General features: G+C 43.8%; 1 protein-coding gene across 1 annotated transcript in view; it reads right to left on the reverse strand.

The window, feature by feature from the left end:
• LOC124555556 (histidine ammonia-lyase-like) overlaps window positions 1–11,939 on the reverse strand; it is a 244,837-nt gene extending 232,898 nt beyond the window's left edge. Inside the window, exon 1 of the mRNA XM_047129513.1 lies at window positions 11,820–11,939. Coding sequence (XP_046985469.1) covers window positions 11,820–11,874 — 55 coding nt within the window. The 5' untranslated portion in view covers window positions 11,875–11,939. The remainder of the gene's footprint in view (window positions 1–11,819) is intronic.
• Between the last annotated feature and the right edge of the window lie 8,496 nt (window positions 11,940–20,435).

Here is a 20,435-nt window from a genome sequence, read left to right on the forward strand (position 1 = left end):
ATGACGTCACAGACAGAGTGAATTCGTTGTTCTAGTGTCTCTTAATGTTCGATACCTCACACTTACCTCCACGAGTAGATACACAAGGCTCGACACCCTACGATCGGACGGGCTTTGCAGCTGGACCGCCTAATCCGATCCATCGATTGTGGAAGACGAAAATTCTTTCACAATAGCGCGGTGTCTGCCACATTAGTTACCTTGCTGCCAAATACAGCGTGGTCATAGACTCTTGACTCATTTATACTAAGTAATGAATCCATTTAGGTAATAATACTGAATGGCAGACAGACACATCAAAAGTGAACGTGTGGCGTGAATTTACAAAGGTTAGAATTGATGGAACTCTCCTTTTTTCCCCAGAATGGACGCTTACAGAAAACATTTAGCTGCACGTGGAGCAGTTTCCGAACCGCGGTTTCGGAAAGAAGGTTCTGCTGACGTTGTTGTGTTCCAACAGGATGGAGCATCTCTTACGGTCCCCCCACCCCCCGTAGCTGAGTGTTCAACACGTGACTGCCCCATGCAGCGGGCCCGGGCTCAGATTCCGGCCGGGTCGGAGATTTTCTCCGCTCGGGGATTGGGACTGGGTGTTGTGTTGGTCTCATCATTATTTCATCATCATCGACACGCAAGCCATCTATTGTGGCGTCAACTGCAAAGGCCTGCAACCCGGCGGCCGGTCTTCTCCAGGTGGGATTTCCGGCCATCATTTCATTTCACCCCTTACTTTGCCCTCATAGTAAGGGAGTACTTAAATCCTAAGATCTCTAATCCGGGACGCAGCGTCGACTGTTTCAGCAGACGTGCTTCAGAATGTATTCAGGTCTCCACTTCAATGGTGGAAGCTCTGCTTCGAAACTGACGGAGGCCATGTAGAAGCACAACGAAAATGTATACGTACACTGACGATAATCATACGTGCGTATTTTGTAAATACGTCAGTTATTTCGTAGAAATGACCAGAGACTTTATTACCAACCTGGCCAAAGGCTGGGTCTTATGCAAGTTGACGTTACTGCCACTTGTAAGGGTAGAATACTCTGTAGAGGATGCTGCACAGTATGAATAAATCATCTATAGTATGGGATGCCAACGGCCTTGCCGCAGTGGTAACATCGGTTCCTGTCAGATCACCGAAGTTAAGCGCTGTCGGGCTGGGCTAACACTTGGATGGGTTACCATCCGATCTGCCGAGCGCTGTTGGCAAGCGGGGTGCACTCAGCCCTTGTGAGGCGAACTGAGGAGCTACTTGACTGAGGAGTAGCGGTTCCGGTCTCGGAAACTGACTTAGGGCCGGGAGAGCGGTGTGCTGACCACATACCCCTCCATATCCGCATCCAGTGACGCCTGCGGGCTGCGGATGACACGGCAGTCTGTCAGTACCGTATTGGGCCTCCATGGCCTGATCAGGGGAGTTCAGTAGTTAGCTAGTATAGGACCCTCGCAACTACAGACAATCAGACATACGGTCACTATACTTTATTTACCGCTCTCCTTCGCAGGGATCGCCTGCCGCAAATTCTCCCATTATTCGGAATCTTTATGTGCTGATGGGCCTGTTTTATCTCACCGAATTATTGAGCTATTGCCGTAATATAAGTAATCTTTAACTCCCGGGTACCCAAAGTAAACTTCTAACCTTATACATTTCTCACATATACACAGTTCAGTCACGTTACTGTGACCAGCTGTGAGAAGCCTGGATGACCGCCTTTTGCAGCGTGGACGACTTTGAAACGTGCAGGAAGAGAGTCAGTGACGTTCTGGAAGGTACCGACAGGGATGTGAAGCCAGGCCGACTCTAGTCGAGAGTCCGCGGAGCGAACAGCCCGATCGTGTTGATCCCACACACTGTCGATCGGGTTTTAATTCGGGAAGTTTGGTGACCAGGGGAGTACAGTAAACTAATCCTGGTGCTTTTCGAACCGTGCACGTACATCGCGAGCTGTGTGACACGTTGCATTGTCCTGCTGATAGAAGTAAACTTCTAACATTATATATTTGGTACATATACACTGTCCAGTTGGTGGATGCTACAGTGCTGAGGAAAAACAAACTGCATGTAGGGCTGAGCTTGATCTACAAGGATACTTGTGTTGATTCGTTGTTACTTCCGGAAAAACATTCCCCAGACCAGAATGCTCTCTCCTCTGGCCTGGACTCTGCTGACAATTGCTGCAGTGTGTGTACTTTCAGACGTTTCACGCCGTACGCGCCAACGGCCATCTGTTCGATGGAGCATAAAACGTGATTCATCTTAAAAGGCCACCTGTCACCACTCAATGGATGCCCATTGCGGTGGTGGCGAGCAAATTACAGCCTTTGTCGCTGATGAGCAGTAGTCAGCACGGGTGCATGAACCGGCCGCCTGCTGAAGCAGATCCATACGCAGGAACGTTCGCTGAACGATCGTTGAGAACACGCTGTTGGTAGCCCTTTGGTTCATCTGAGCAGTCAGTTGCTCAACAGTTGCACGTCTACCCGCCGTTGTTCACCCCTGTCATCTGTGGCCCGTGGTGTACCAAATTTGCCTCAGCACTGGTTTTAGATAGCTCAAGATTGTCATGCCTGGTGTATTTTAAGCACAGCAGCTCGCAAACAGCTTACAAACTTAGCCCTTTCGGAAATTGCGCTCTTGGCCTGAAAGCTAACGATCGTGCACTTCTTAACGTCAGATAAACCGCTCTCTTTCCACATTACGACAACGACTGCACTGTTTTCCGCGTCCTCCGGACACGCTTTATATATTCTCCACAGCTAGTGTTGCCACCTGCCATCTGAAAGTGGTTACTGCACGTTGACGTCGAACATTATTGTGACTGGACAGTATACACCTACGAGGGTCATTCAATAAGTAATCCCCCACATTTTTTAAAAAATCCATTAATATACATCGACAAACGCCCTTGTTGGTGCTTCACATTGGATGTTTGTTCTGTGAGCCGGTGAAGTTTCGAACGGTTCTGGCAGGTGGCGTCTACACACGACTCACGTTACAAGCAAGGCGCTGTTATTGAATTCTTGTGTGCAGAAAAAGAAACCGTGGTGAACATCCATAAAAGTTTGTGTGAGATGCTACAGTTGATAGGAGTACAGTTGGGCGATTAGTAAAGAAAGTTACAGCCTCAGGAAATGCAAAAACAGAGCTCCATAATCCACCACGCTCGAGGCGTCTTGTCATAGTCACTGCTCCAGACATGCTGAATCGTGCGGATGCAGTTATTCGTGCCGGCCGGCACATCACAACTAGACAGTTGGCTCTACAGTTGTCGGTCGGCATTGGAAGTGGGTGTGCCATGATTGAGTCTCACGGACAACCCCCTTTGCTGGAATAGTCATGCTGACAGTCTTCTGGGATTATGATGGCGTTATTCTGGTGGATATCATGCCAAGAGGATCAACCATCAATTTAGACGCATACGTGAAGACTTTGAATAAACTCAAGAAACGTTTCCGACGTGTTCGATCGGACAAGAATCGAGCAGAAATCTTGCTACAACACAATAATGCACGCCCACGCACATCGCCAAACAGGATTGGACATCAGTGCCCCATCCACCTTACAGTCCAGACCTGGCACCGTCGGACTTCCAACTCTTTGGTCCGCTTAAAGATTCTCTACGAGGAACACACTTTGAAGATGACGAGAGGCTACGGCTACAGGACAAGAGCTTCTACCAGCAGGGAATACGTGCTATTCCACAACGTTGGCGTACGGCCATAGAACGTGATGGAGACTACGTAGAAAAAGAGGACATGGACAAGACATGTTGATGTATATTGTCACCAAATTCTGACTCTTAATAATAAATATGTACTGACAAAAAATGCGGGGCATTACTTATTGAACGACCCTCTTACATAGACTCCGTACGCCACGGTACAGTACATGAAGCAGAATACATCATATCAATGTTATTGATTTTCTTTGCTATTCGGGTCAGTATAGAGTGACGAAAAATGTCTATCTATATGCCTCTGTACGCGCCCCAGTCTCTCTGATCTTATTCTCATGCTGTCTACGGCGATGCACAATGGTGGAAAGTCTTCGTCGAATACAGGTTCACCAAATTTACACAACAGGGCTTCATGAGAAGTAAATCGTCTTTCTTCCAAGGATTCCCATCCAAGTTCCACGAGGATTTCTGTTATGCTATCGTATGGGCTATACTGACTACAGTGGGCTTCTATCGGCGTCTGTTATCATGCCTTTTTGAAGAGGACTCCAAACACTAGAACAATACTCTAGAATTGATCACACTAGTGTCCTCATGTGATTTCGCAAAACCTGTCGAAGGATCATTTAACTTCACAGTTTCCATACGCGTTACTGGATGATCTTTGGCAAGCAGGTTTGACACGTGCTGCACCGTTTAAGGTTTTTCAGTCTTCCTTCTGCCATAGGTCAGCCTTCATGGTGACATGATTTTGTCACAAATTGATCCATGAACACCGCAAAAATAAGGTGTGGGAGGAGTAGTGACACGTGGGGTATATGAGACGGGTCGCAGCTCATGCACGCGTAACGTCTTCGGTGAGAACACTACCTATGACAGCCACGGGTTCACGCTCGATTCTTTGTCAGGGCGTTTCATCACAGCGCATGTAGTGATACTGAGTGGAAGATTTATGTTGGAAACAACACCTAGCCCGTTTCCCCATATCTACAAAGATTGATAGCGCAGACAGGTACGCACATGGATCCGCTTTCATGGAGTTTCGGAGGTGTTGTAGAAGGGCTGTTAGATAATAGTTATCGCTCGACCAGTGGGTCACGCCTGTAGAGCTTATTAGGTAAAGACTCTGGCTGCCAAATGCAGTTTAGTAAGGCAGACAGGTAGATAGCTTAAAGTTTTTGTAGACTTCATAAACCAAGTTATTTCACACAATTTATTAGGTATTTTTAACAGGGGAAATAGAGAGTTTTGCTGAAGATTCTCTGAGAAAAACACAAAGAAATGGAAATATATCGTCTACAGCGAAGTCATTGAGACGGATGAGAAGATGTTTATGGGTTAGACATCAGGGTTAAAAGAGACGGAGAACAAGTTCAGAGGCACTAGGATGGCGATTAGGTTAGGAAACCACCCCAGCAAACGGTTGAAGTGCTTTAAGGAAATCACAGCAAATATGGATGGTCAGATGGGGCTTTGAACCTAGCTTATTCCGAATACCATTCCAAGGCTTATTGCAGACGGAGGACTAGCTTGAAGGAACAAGAAATACGTAGAGAATCTCCTTATGAAAATATCTACAGAATTAGTCTTAAATTATGTAGGGGAGCCCGTGAGAAACTCGAGTGACGCTGTCTGGACGTGGATTTGAACCCTGAGCCTCCCCCACCGCAACCGACCGAAGTAGAGCAGCCCTTTAGACACTGGATTCGCATCCGTGAGGACGGCGGTTCAAAACCTCGTACGGTCGTTCAGATTTAATTTTCAGTGGCTTAAGGCATACGCCAGGGCGGTTCCATTGGAAGGGACACCGCTGACCGCCTTCCACATTCCGAGCATGTGCTTCGTCTCTGATACCCTCTCCGTCGACTGAACGGTAAAACCTAACCTTGATTTTCCTGAATCGTAGTCAAATGCCTTAACCCCCGAATTGCCCGGCCAGTGTATAGGTTCTAGCTTCTAATTAAAAAACAATTTTTATTGAATCGTAGCACAAGTTGTACGGAAATTTCTCCATGATCGTTTCCGACCCTTTGGCTATTCGAAAGTGTTCACAAACAACAGGAGCCTCTCTGTCGACTGGAATATCTGTTGCACTGTAACAGACAGAGGGGTTCCTTTTGTTCTGTTATGAACACTTGAAAATGAACTAAGGGCCGCAACCGGTCGTGGAGAAATTTTGATGCATTCGGTGCTGTGACTCAATTATAAAAAAAATTGAAAAACGCGGTGAAATATTTTGTGAAATAATTTGTCTGAAAGTAAGAAATAAAATAGATTAGATAAACATTCGACATGCCTTTGGTTGATACTCGAAATTATCTACTGCAAATGAGACTGCACGGTCTACACAATCCACCAGGTGAGTATGCTCCAGTACTCTTTGAAAGCCTAAGATAATCATTGAACTTTAAATTCTCAATCGGCACCTCGTACATGACTTCAAATTACATCCAAAGGTGCGTAAAATGTTTTTCTGATATTTTATTTCTTACTTTTAAGAAAAGTAATTTCACAAAAAATTTGACCGTTTTTTTTCAAAATTATTATTACTTCAGTTTTTTTATTAATCGTTAGATATCATACCAATGTGGCTTTTGATGCACTTTTCGAACAGCAGCAGCTTTTCGTGAAACACTTAAATGTTCCCTCAAATCTCTATTTAAAGTTTTCCTTAATTACCATGATTACTTTCAAGCAATTAAAGCGGATTTTGCAAAACTATGCATCACGTTGGTCAATTTGATACCCCATATGTCTATTTCCCACTCTCTGTTTGGCATTGAAAATTGCCGGCCGCGGTGGTCTAGCGGTTCAGGCGCTCAGTCCGGAACCGCGAGACTGCTACGGTCGCAGGTTCGAATCCTGCCTCGGGCATGGATGTGTGTGATGTCCTTAGGTTAGTTAGGTTTAAGTAGTTCTAAGTTCTAGGGGACTGATGACCACAGATGTTAAGTCCCATAGTGCTCAGAGCCAGCCATTGAAAATTCGGGCTAAAATTCATTGTGTGAGTTCTAGTGAGTCTTATTTTCGCTTCAGTCAAACATTTAACCAAAAACTGTTACTGACAGCTGTCATTATCGTATTTATGTGGTTGAATCGTTGCTTCATTTTACTAATGTTTTGTTTCTAGAAGGAAGAAGTAAAAACAACATGATGTACGCTTTCAGAGAGAATCATCAGAGAAAGTCGGCTGAGGTAAGCAAAGATTTATCAGTGCCGACCTACCCTGAAAGCGATATTAGGCACGCGCGATTACAGCAGATCGATGTTTTCTTCGCACTCTGTGATTTCCGCAGTCCTGCGAACAACTCTGTGTCGTGGCTATCGTAGACTTCTCACATGTTCCGGCACGTATGTTCCCTAGCCAATAAATAGATGTCGGCTTGTCCAAATTCAAAACATTTTTGAGTGTATGAGAGTATGCCAAACCTCTTACTGGAGTGTTTTATAAACGCATTCCTTTAAATATTCCAACGGCCTTGCCGTAGTGGCAATCCCGGTTCCCGTCAAATCCCCGAGGCTAAGCGCTGTCGCCATCGTCCAGGTCTGCCGAGTGCCTTTGGCAAGTGGAGTGCACTCAGTTCTTGTGAGCCTCCGTATCCACATCCGGTGAGGATCACTCGGTGGGCCGGTCGGTACCTTTGGGCCTTCACGAACTGTTCATACGGTGTTTATTTTATTACTTTTAGTATATATATAAAATGTCCTTTTTTCATTTGGTGCAATTTTTCACGTCTGAATGTAAAGACGTATTCCCTAAAGAAACTTATTTTTCTTACGTAGCTTCACAACCTCTTACCTTATTATTTTCATTGTGAAATCTCACAAGCAAGTGCACTTGATTGACAAATGTTGTATTGTGAAAGTGTGATTGCCTGTAATTTACCATTCGCTACATTTTACACCACAGTTTGACGAACAGAAAAGTATTTCTCCTTTCAGAAGACGTATAGATTCTGAATGAAGAAAATAGGACAGAGTTTTATGTGATATGCTGAACGTAATTAGTAGTTGATGATAATAAATCCATGTTTTTTTCCTTGTGTCCACATCTGTAGGCTTGTTCATAGCTCAAGCCTTTCCTGTACCGATGTATACATGCAGATTGAAGCGATGAATTAAAATTTGTACCGAGGCCTGGATTCGAACCCACATCTCCTCCTCACTAGGCAGTTGCGCTAACCCCTACGAAACCCTGGCAAAGTGGCTTTACGTAACTGCACGGACGATCCTAGCATACCTCCCTCCTCAGTCCAAATTCCTGTTCGCGCCTCAGCCCCCTAAACTCGAGCAGCCATGGAGAGGCTCTCCAACTTTATTGGTAAAACATTTCAGCATCGAATGAAACAGGGGATCCTGCCTGAAACCCAGGTGTGGGTGCTTTAATCAAATGATGTTTGGAGACTTGAAAAGGTCTCTGGAACCATATAGTTTCAGTTGATTAAAGCACCTGTGCCTGCGTTTCAGACAGGATCCCCTGTTTCGTTCGATGCTGAGGTGTTATTTCAGTTAAGTTGGAGAATCACTCCAAGGATGTTCGAGTTTAAGGGGAATACCAAGTGGGCTGACGTATTTGGATTAAGGAGGGAGGCGTGCGAGGGTAGTCCATGCCACTGTGCCAGGGTGTCGTACTGGATAGCACATCTACCCAGTGAGCAGGAGATCCGGGTCGGAATCCTGGTCTCGGTACAAACTTTCAATCGTCGCTTCAGTCTGCATATATGCATAATTTCTGTGTTTCAATTTCAGCATCCATTTTCCCACAAAAGCACCATGCACACAATAACGAACGCAAGTGGTAGGGCCACGAGTCATTCAATAAGGGTTTGAAGACCGTTACTGCCTCACAGGGGCCCCTATAGTCAGAATGGCAGTCTGTGTGGTAATACATGGCCAGGCGGCAAGTCGGACCACCGACTTTTCAGTCTTCGTTTTAACTTAGCTTTCACCTCTCAACGCGCGAGGAGTCGCCAGAAGCAACACGTGGTTCGGATTCCACGTAAAACTGTAGGTACCCTTTCAGCAGTTGGATAACTGGGGTAGGATAGGGACACGCAAATCGTCGAAGTGGCGTTCAGTTGAAAGACTTGCAGTCTCGAGCCACACGAAATTATTAGTTCAAATGGCTCTGAGCACCATGGGACTTAGCTTCTGAGGTCATCAGTCCCCTAGAACTTAGAACTACTTAACCCTAACTAACCTAAGTACATCAGACACATCCATGCCCGAGGAAGGATTCGAACCTGCGGCCGTAGCGGTCGCGCGGTTCCAGACTGTAGCGCCTAGAGCCCTCGGCCACTCCGGCCGGCACACGAAATTATTATTATTATTATTATTATTATTATTGTTATATAAGGGACAGACAAATGTAAACGAGACAGACGGAAATAAAGGAAGTAAACTGTTCATTATTTAAAAATCAATCGCTTCAACTGTTAATACAAGAGCAATTAAAAAAGTAACAACAAACTATCAGTACTAAATTCAGTTTACACGTCAGGCATTTGAATTTCCCGTGATGTGAAGATGCATGTTTTGAGAAAGTTATGGCATATGCCGACAGATGATATGACAAGCTGAATAGGGAAGGCAAAATGTTCAAATGTGTGTGAAATCTTATGGGACTTAACTGCTAAGGTCATCAGTCCCTAAGCTTACGCACTACTTAACCTAAATTATCCTAAGGACAAACACACACACCCATGCCCGAGGGAGGACTCGAACCTCCGCCAGGACCACCCGTACAGTCAATAGGGAAGGCAGTTGAAACAAAATGGTCACATCCCAAGCCGTGTGCACCGTAGGACAGCGAGCAGTAATACGACTTTTGTGATCGGAGGGCGTAAGACGTTGACAGATCCATAGAAGGTGTAAAGGTAGAGAGATGGATGCACAGTAATGAGAGAAGAGTGTACGAGTGGGTAGTGGTTGCACGTCAGTCACAGAAGAGCGAGAATGTGGGACGCGTTGACGCCACGATTCGTGAGAACCGGCTTATTTCTGCAGAAACTTTAGTTAGGGAACTGAGTATCAATGTCGGACCCATTCGTACCATTATTAGTGTACACGATGGGTGCCTAGGATAGTCACTGGTGAACACAAGATGACGCTGTTCAGGCTGGCGTGATATGACGCTGAAGGACATGACTTTCTACCACGTATCCTCACAGGAGTGCATCACTATGAACCAGACACCAAAAGAGAGTCTTCGGAATAGTGACACACATCTTCTCCAGCCAAGAAGAAATTCAAGTCTCAGCCCTCTGCCGGAAAGGTCCTTTTCACGCTCTTCTGGGGAACGAATGAGCGCATTTAGGAGCACTTTCAGCAAGGGGGTGAAAGAGTGAACAGTGCCCGGTACGGCGCCATGTTGGAGAATGATCTGAAGCCATCAATACGGAGCGTCGCAGGATACTTCTGTTTCAGGGTGGATTTCAAGTCGTACTGTATCCCCCACAGAGCCCTGATCTCGCTCCTTCAGATTACCATGTGTTTGAACCCCACAAGGACGCTCTCAGAGGACGACGATTTGCAAGTGATGATGAGGTTAAAGAAGCGGCGCGCTCGTGGTTGCTGGCGCAACCGAAAACCTTTTATTCGAATGCAATAGAAAAATTGGTGCAACAGTATGAGAAGTGTATTGAAAAGGAGGGTAGTTATGTTGAAAAATGACATCTTGTTTATACCTGTAACTGAAATATATGCTTCGCAAAAAATAGTTTTCCGTTACTTTCCATATTTTTGGAGCCCTGAAGGAAGACATTCGTGGCCGTCGATTAGCATCGGATGAAGACTGGACACAATAATGGTCCCGTAAACAGCAAACGGCACTGGCCGTCTTGCATTGCAGTGGGATCGCTGTATTAACAGTTACGGCGATTACTTTTGAAATGGCAAACAGTTTACTTACTTTTTCCCATGTGTCTCATTTTCAATGGTTATGTGGTCCGGCCGCGTGAAAACTCCAATATAATATTTTCAAGTGGGCACAAGTCCATCATGTGGGTTCTGCGGATCCGCCGGCGGCTTCTGTAGCTTGTAGCTGATGGGAATGACGAGTTTTGTAATGCTATTAGTTAATGTTTCCTGCACTTGTCTGTACCTCTCGTCAGCTGAGATAATGAATTCACGGCCAGTTCTAAAGTTTTAAATTGTCTACGCTGGTAGGAAAACAAATTATGGCAGTTTTTAATCGTGAGGATAAATTGTTTTGGATCTTGTTCTCGATTTTCTCGGATAGGGTTATTGCATTTACGTCGACAACTGGCACAGTATTTCAAGCTGAGCTGACAAAGTAAAGAGTAAGAGGACCAATGTTTTCGGCACAATGCGGCGAAACAGAAGTGAGTTCGCTGACTTTATGAGAAATGACTGATTGAAGATGGGCGCATAGAAACAAGCAGTTGTTCATCAGAAGGAAGGACAAAAGAAACGTCATGACTGCCAGCATATTCCATGACGATAAAGAATTAAATTTATATAATGGGAGGCGTGAATAGGAGCAATTCTCTGTCACAAAGCTACGAAATGGAGAGGAGCAAAATGAAAAAAATATAACAGGACGATTTTTCGCCATTCATTTGAACGGCGCTTGCTTCAATGCCTGCGTTCTGTACAAAAAAAAAAAAAAAAAAAAAAAAAAAAAAATAGAATGGCTGAAACACCAGATTGGAATTCGTGATTAATCTAGGGTACAGTTGGCCGTATCCTCTTGGCAACAAATGTCATCGAGTGGACATCCAGCTCTAACACCAAAAGCGAAACGTCTTACAGCCAGGCAGTTTCCAGAATTTGTGTCAAGCGCAAAGAAGAAAAGACCAGCAAGGCGCTATGCAGCACGCACGAGAAGAGGCCTTCGAAAAGAGACATATTGCTAGTGAGCAGAATGTGAATTTCCTCTCTGCGCGACACCATATTTTAAAATTTTCCATGCGGAAATGAGCTGTACTTATGTGAAAATAAAATTTCATTCTCATCTTTAATATATTCTATTGGAGCCTAAACGACTGTAGTTTTCGTATGTAAACTAAAATCAAGCTTAATTTTGAATGAACGATCAAACCACGTGACATCGAACGTTGAAGTGGTTGATATTGTAAGCCGGTGACATGTACAGTAGCCTTCTCACCCAGGACTCACCGTCTTTGCAAGGCACCTGCAACCACTCGCCACAAACGCGCGCAGAGATCTTCATGCTGAGGCGCTTCACAACACACTGCACACCAGTCTTGCTCCACGCCAGCCAGCGCCTTCCGCCAGAACCACTCCTTCAGCCTTGGTTAAAGAATTTATAGTGCAGACTCGTACTAGTAAACAACGCATAAATTAAAGTCGAAAGCGCTGCAAATAAATAGACAGCGCCCCTCTCTCGTAAAGAAGGACTTTTATTTCGGCCTTGAGACCACTGCCACCTTTGGCCATGTTTTCCCGGTTATTCCAGTCCCACTCGAGTTTCAGAGGGCAACGTAACAGAAAAATAAGAGTACGCGTTACGACATATGCTGATCAGCCTGTTCGGAGCATAATCTCATTAACGTCGACAGGGCTAAATTGGTGGCTGGTCCAAATGTACTAGGAGGCTGAGTTGTCGCTAGGCTGATTGATTCGCTCCGATCCACTGGATTGTTTAGTTTCCTAATACGTTCACGATTTAACGATTGCAATGCTAAGATCAGTACAAGTGGCTACAACGAGTTTTATGCTACTGATTAGATACCAGGCAATGCATAAATGACTGGGGTGGCAGAACTCTTTGTGAGCTCCGGTTTTAAGAATTCAGTAAGATGTGAATGCTACAATCAAAACCTTTTTTCTTTTTGCCTAGCGTTTATCCCTTCTAGTACGAGGCCCGTTTTCTTTCAGAATTTGGCAAATTTTATTTCATTATTCAACTTTCTTGCTGACGCCACAGGTGCCAAGAAAACCTACTGGAGGAAAGTCGTGTGAACTTTGTTCTGCGCGTTATCGTATTTTAACTGTTTTCTGCATCGCTTTCTCTGAGGCGGAATTTAGCGCCAGCGCAGCCTTTGCCTAGGCGAGTGTGGCAAACCCCCTAAAACCACACCTCTCAGTCCCGCTAGTTAGCACGCTGTTCGTTATGCTATATGAGGAAAGTTTTAAACACCATCTGGAAAATAATTATTTAAATCAAACTGGCCTTATACATCCCCGTATAGATTTCTAACCTCATACGGAGAATCCTGAAAATTTGTAATTGTGAATTTTTAATAGACAGAAATACTTGTAAGATTTAAAACAAAACTGCAATAGCTAACAGTAAGGAGGTGAATTACTCATACACCAATTACGTATGACATGGGCCCCATGTTTTTCGTTTTAATTATTACAAGTATTTTCATAGAAACTTCCAGGCAGATTAAAACTGTGTGCCCGACCGAGACTCGAACTCGGGACCTTTGCCTTTCGCGGGCAAGTGCTCTACCATCTGAGCTACCGAAGCACGACTCACGGCCGGTACTCACAGCTTTACTTCTGTCAGTATCTCGTCTCCTACCTTCCAAACTTTACAGAAGCTCTCCTGCGAGGAGAGTTACGGCTAATAAAAATTTTACCTGAAATTTAGCAACTTCGCTAATATGAAACCATCGCAAAACTGTACAAGGTTAAAGTAAATCACGATTTCCATTTATTTTGTTGTTATTGGTCTGGTGAATGTAACAAAACATGTACCAGACATGTATCTGCAGTAGTTTTCCAGAACATCCAGAGAAGCAAAGATACAAGTAAATTTGTTCACTTACCATTAAGAATTCAGAAACTTGTTGGCAACCGTTAGTGAGTTGTTTCAGTCATTTCTTAACCTTGAAACGAGTTAGTTTTCTGTATTGTTCAGCGAAAGAACATAATAACAACAGTGTATTTATGTGAAACTGTTGTAGTTTGTAGATTATTTGTGAAATAGGGATAGTATTAATAAAAGCAGATTATCTGACACATTCATAGAGTTTCAATTAACGTTATTATCACCATTTTTCCAAAATTAAATTTTCTGCTACCTTTGTCAAAACCTGTGTTCAGTTGTCTGGAATTCAAAAACCAAATTGCCCCATGTAGTTAATAAATTAAAATTTTTGCGAAATTGCGTCTTCGCTTCTTTGGATATTCTGGAAAACTACTGCAGGTACACGTCTGGGTCAAGTTTTATTAAATTCATCAGATCAATAACAACAAAATAAATGGAAATCGTGCTTTACTTTAACCTCATACAGTTTTGCGATGGATTCATATTAGCGAAGTTGCTAAATTTCAGACAAAATCTTTTATTCACCGTAAATCCATAACTAGACATTTGCAGACGTATGTTTATATGAACTTTTTTCTTTAGTTTTATTTGTAGAATAACATATTAAAATATTTGCATATCTTCGTGAATCACCTTGTATAGTGAGTTAATTGTCATATCTGAGGAGTGTGCTATCATCTAGCCGGAGTGAACGGGGATTAGAGTTTGTTGCAGTGTGCTACCATCTGGTGCCACTGACGTAAACTAGGAGTGAGCGATGAGTGCAGCTGTGCACAACGTGGACTGTGCACGTTATTTATCAAATCCATATGCATTTAGCCCGTACGGCAATTACATAGCCCCAGTTACACATGCGCAAAAACTCCCTAAAACGAGCTCAACTGAAGATGTGCTCGCGACCCTGATGCCAAGTTTCACAGAGGTTCTACTGTATTTTCAAAAAAGGGATTTGAACAGTCATTTACATCTCCAGTAAGACAGAAATATAGTTCTTTCAAGAATAAAGCTACATAATAAATTTATTGCTTACAGATATAATTATGTCTGCAGTGCTGGTATACATAAAAGTTTCTCGTGCCACAGTACCGTAGCACATCCCTAGAGGAGCTAAAACAAAATGGCGCAGACCATTGATAAGGAGGAGTATCGCATTGCATTTGGTTTCAGGCATTTCAAGGGGAAAAGCGCTGCAAGACCCCACACTGAGTTGATGGAAGTGTATGTTAGCAATGCACTATCATGTGACGCAGTGGTCATGTGGCAACAACGCTTCCAGTGTGGTCAAAGACGTCTAAATAACAAAGAACGAAGCGGCACACCATCTGTCTGTGAAGAACCAGGATTCACAAGAAAAGTGTAGGCGCTGGTTGCTGAAGACTGGCGTATCACAGACGATGTGGTAGTGGAAAAAGCGAAAATCAGTCGTGGATCGGTTTTAAACGTCTTGTACAACATTTTGAAAACGACAAAACTGACGAACAGTGGATTATGCGACTGCTCACACCCATTCAAAAAGAAAGCCGAACTGAGGAAGCTGCGAAAATGTGGCATGTGATGAGCCTAATCCATAATACTTCTTTAGCCTCATAGTCATAACGGACAACCACTGCTCGCATCACTATGACCTCAAGACTGACAAAAAAAGCAACAGCGGTAGCAAGTGGGATCATCGACCCCAAAAACGACAAACACCCAGCCCTCATCGGGCAATGTGATGCTTCGTGGGGCGTAGTACAAAAATCTCATACTGAGGTTGCCGAAGGCTGTTAATATGAAGTGTCATGGGAAGTTATCCGAGGGGGGCATTTGTGCTTCATGACACTGCTCCAGCTTATTGTGGACAGGACAGCCTCACACATAGGCTGCTCTCTGGAAAATCAAATTTTGTGCCATCCCATATTCCCATGACATGTGACTCAGTTTGGCGTGGATTCAAGGAAAGGCTCATGTGATTGGTGATCTCTCGAAAGAACTAATTACTACAGTTTCTCTTGGAGTATCTGCTCAATGAACAGCCAGCAGATGTAAAGCCGGTTCATAGTGTCCAACAGGCATAATATTTCGTCGATCAGGCACTGTGCTACCGTCAGATTTGCTGTCAAACTGGGGGACTACGTACGATATATATCCCTTCCCCCTCGAGCTGTTTCATACGTGGTCAAAACTTTTGCAACCCATCACTGGAAGCCCCATGTCAGACTGTCATCAACCTAACTAACATGCAGCTGTATGTCATTGTGGTTTTGGCTGTAGATAGGAAACTTGACTTTGCTCCCATCCCTCAATTCACGTAAGTGGCAAATATCTTAAATGCAGTGCTCTGTTCGGAACCAAGCCTACAAAATGAAACATTACCAGCAGAGAGAGGGTGACCATTCAGGACCTGAGAGAGCGCCCCGAGATTGTTACCTTACCTCCTGACAATGGCAACACTACTCTTGTTCTCACACACAAGGACAACACTGAGACGATGCAGAGGCTGCTAGACGATGACTTCTACAGAAAGATCAATGTTGATCACAACAAGAAGGTGGAGAGCAGGACCAGAGCACTTGTCAAGTACTCGAATTTAGTGGAGGGAGTCATCAACAAATTGTTACCACAAGGAACTGTACTCCCAAGATTTAATAGACTCCATAAGGCCCAGAGATGGGGTCATTGTCAACAACATCAGAGATCCCACATAGTTGTTGGCAAAATACCTGACACCACTAAGAAAACAACAAGAGAAAGATTGACCTTCATCAAACATAGGCGGAAATGACGGAAACAAACTGTGTTCCACATTCATGTGCTTGCGTAGTTGCAGTCTCCAGGCCTGTATTCCAGTGGCCATGCTAAGTGAAATACTGGTGGGCGAGTACATACTTTGATTTTATTGATATGCACAAATGCAGAAGTAGTGGGACAAGGCTGGCACCATCACACGTTACATTGTTGTCAAGTTTATTGAAGGTGGTTGATCCAAGATGGTGACCATAGATGTGCAACGTTGCCGTGACACCATGGTGAGAAGTTCAAATTTTAGCAGGAAGAAAGGTCAATTGGGTTACTTTCACTAACCTAACACACTGCCCTCCCCTCCCCTCTCCTCCTTCACTCCCCTCCCCCATCTGTAAATTGGTGGGAAAAGGACTCAGTCAGTGCTGAGCTGCTGGATAGAATGGACGTAAGTCTGTATTTTCAAATGTATTTAATTCCAGTCTCTGATCGCAATATGAATTCTTTAGAGATTATCGGTTTCAGTAATGACCATCCTCAGATCCTTTTTACACCATGTCCTAAAGTGACAAGGCCACAATGGCATCGTCAAAACGTATAAATATAATCAGCACAGCATCATCACATGGATCTAAAATAGATACATTCGACAGTATTGGATCACTGTTTGTGTACGTGATTATGTCGCAGTTAGTGAAAGTCTTTATTTTGTATGCATTGCTCTCCTCTCTTCCTGTCCTCATCAGGAAACTGGTGGGAAAGGGCTCAGTCTGTGCCGGGCTGCTGGATAGGATGGATGTAAGTCTTTATTTTGTATGCATTGTTTATTTAAACAATTTGAGTTGTTATAGGCAGTAGCTCCATCCAGTGTGTTCACCATAAGGTCCAGAGTTCAACAAACCTAGCTCACAGCACCACCACCAGAAGGAACTGTCGTCCCTCCCCCTTTACCCTCCCATGACGTAATCCAAGATGGCGGTCTAGGGATAATGGCAGGAAAAGGACTCAGTCTGTGTCTAGCTGTTGGGCTAGAAGGACATATTGTTCAGTGAACAAGACGTTTGTGCTGAAGAAGAAGGAATGCATTGGCACCTGAGGGCTATGTCGAGACCATTGATATTTGGTGAAGACGAATACACTTCACGAAATAATGATTATGGGCTAAGTTATACTTAGCAACTCATACTGATAAATGAATGTGCTGTAAATGTAGACCTTTCGGTAAAAGACCAGTAGTACTGATTTTTGCGCAGAAGGCAAATATGGGCTAAGTTATGCTTCACAAATCATATTGATAATGTGTGTGATATAAATGTCGATCATTCGATAAAAGTTCAGTTGGACAGTAAAGGTCCAGTCAGTCAGTCTTCTGAAGTGCAAGAGACAAGACATTCACCCACGCCAGCGTGTGGCCACTTCCAGCAGACCAGACCAGCAGGCAGGTAACATGGCAGCTTACGGCACTGCCATGGACTGCGCAGGATTGCAGTGCAGTTACACAGTAACTGCTAAGCACTTCCTGTCACATTGGAAATACCCACGGCCTCCCTCCTCCTCATCTCCTGCACACAGACACCCTTTGTCACTGAACACGAACTGCTTCAGGAGTTATTACATCTGGTGTTGCAGAATATTGTCACATACGTAACCTGAAGATTTCAAGGGAACTAAATGTACCACTGCACAAAGAGAGAGGGAGAGGGAGGGAGAAGGGAGGGGGAGAGGGAGAGAGAGGGAGAGTGAGAGAGAGAGAGAGAGAGAGAGAGAGAGAGAGAGAGAGAGAGGGAGAGCCTTGCAGATGATGCGAGAATGTTTAAACAATTACACTTTTTATGCTGAGAAATACAGGCACCGCCACACTTGAACACGGACTCTAAAAGAAAAAAATCGCAACACAGTTATGAAACCAACCCAGAGACACTTCACTCGCTTTTGTGGGAAGTACTCTTCTCTTCGAGCATGAGCTGCTTCAGGAGTTACTTAATCCTACTGAATATGTCTCTAAACACACATTCAAAAAGATCACTGCACACTTATGAATCCTCCCTGAGACACTTCAGACACTTTCGTGGAAAGCAGATCCCGAAACTGATATCAGCTGCAATATCTGATTTTACATACCATACCAATGATACCTGGAAGTCGAAATAAATATCTACGTAACTCCATCACCACTTTTCCAGTTTTAGCTGATTTTTTGAAGGCACTTCCAGGGAGAGGGAAAAGTTGCTGAGTCCTACAGCTGCTGTGGTGTTCGTCACATTTCTGAAATGGTGAGTGGGTTTAGTTTGATATTTGCTGCTGCTGGAATCAGGGTCGTAGTTTTTTCCTCACATTGCAAAGCACTGTCTAGGAAAAGACGGGAAAATCAGAACAATTACATAAACAGAATTGGAAGCACTGTCCTACAGATGAGAAAATTGATTGGAATTTTTCGGTGAATTTTCGTTGTCCTATAGTTGCTCATTTAAAGCCACAATGGCAGATGAGAGACAGCATCCCGCCAGAGATGGACGGTTTGCTTGGACATGTCCCTGAGCACTCAAACGAAGAAGACATCACGTCACTCTCAGAACTTTCTGTAGGCACTTTTCTGTCGTCTTGTTTGAGCCAGTCTGTAAAGGCTCCTACACCCAGCACAAAGGACGTCTTGTGAATGAATGGAGCCTTCTGATTGGCTCTCACTGAATTTACCCGCCAAACTACTGCTGCTGCCAGTATCGGAGCACTGTCCGCCTTTTTTTTGCAGACGAGACTTTCAGTGTAAAGTAAAAAACAACTACAGCTTTTGTAGTTTTCCGTGTCAAATCCATACATTCCTTACGACGGGTCATAGTCACGTTCTTTGCACATGTTGGAACATACGCATACTTTATAAGACTGCTGCTCACAGCGAGTCTATTAGACATCCTCTACCACTACTAAGTATAATACTTCGCCAATAAATGGTTCCCGGTGGTACGAAACAGTATTGAGCGAAACTCTGTGACAGATGGACTTGTCTCATTTGTTTTTCTTGCAAGTGGTACCAGTGTGTGTTGGAAGAGAGGTTTTATCGCCTTCTAAGTGACCAGATATTAAGAAACACACGATTGTATTGGCTATGTTACTTTCCCAAATGGTCTTGGTTCTAGCGTGTAATGTATTGTTTGATTTGTTAATTTTGAATGTGGCAAAGGATAGCATTCTGACTGTCTTCTCAAGCCCAAGGTGGTAAACAGACATTCCACATAGCTTTTAATTCTGGCCCTATCTCAAAGTAGTCAGAAATGCTACTGTGACATTCCAAGAATACATAAATTGATATTAATGACAAGTTTCGGATTTAACGCAAAATTATAACACAGTCTCTCCCTTTTCCATATTACATTTAATTTACCAAAGCTCTCAAGAATCAAGTTATAAGCAATAAGCAAGTTTAATTACTTCTTCTCTCAATAAATCAATTAATATTTAAACATTGAATGTGTAATTAATCAAACTATATCTCTATATGTGAAAATGTTATCAATCGAAACAAGTAAATCTTTAGCAGTGAAAATTACACCTACGCCGTAGCTGTACAATGAACTAAATTGGGAGAGGATAATAATCTATTCTCATGTACTCATTGGAGGGTAGGTTAGTAATTAGCTCGTGAATGTCTCTATTCAAAGCGTACACATGTTGGCGTATGCAACTCTCGCAAAATTGGACTCAACATTTAATTTCGCCAAAAGCGCTTTGTACATTACCAAATGGCAACTGCGGTGGGGTTGTCTCCATGCAGGATCTGAAATCACTGATTCCCTTCTCTGGCCTTGACTGAAAGTAATCAGTCTCAAACGTTATGCGTTCTGTGGAATGTTGAAATTTCCCTAGTCGAAATTAATGGCAATTGCACACTCACTCTGAGCTGAAGCGACATGCGACAAATTCAGCCAGAAGAGATTCCTGCAGTGATATTTAACTATCGCTTTACGTTTGTCACCACGATACATGAAGCGTATCGCCCTCACTTCACAAATGTAAAGTAGAGTTAGAGTCGCACCTTTACCACACGCAGGGATGTGTCCTGCTGCTAGATGTGAGCGCCCGCTCTCTCTGGCTTCGTGTCTTAAATGAGTTCTCAAAGTGCTTTTATATGACGTTATCATCCCCACCTTAATTCTACTACGTCACACATCTGGCTTCAGCCGACCGCTCCCACGTTAAAGGTAAATTCTTATTTTTCTTGCTCAGGTCTCCACTCGTTAAAGTACTCTGGCCAATTACTTGCGTCTCGGCCGTGT

This window comes from Schistocerca americana, chromosome X, assembly GCF_021461395.2.
Source record: "Schistocerca americana isolate TAMUIC-IGC-003095 chromosome X, iqSchAmer2.1, whole genome shotgun sequence".
NCBI lineage: Eukaryota > Metazoa > Arthropoda > Insecta > Orthoptera > Acrididae > Schistocerca > Schistocerca americana.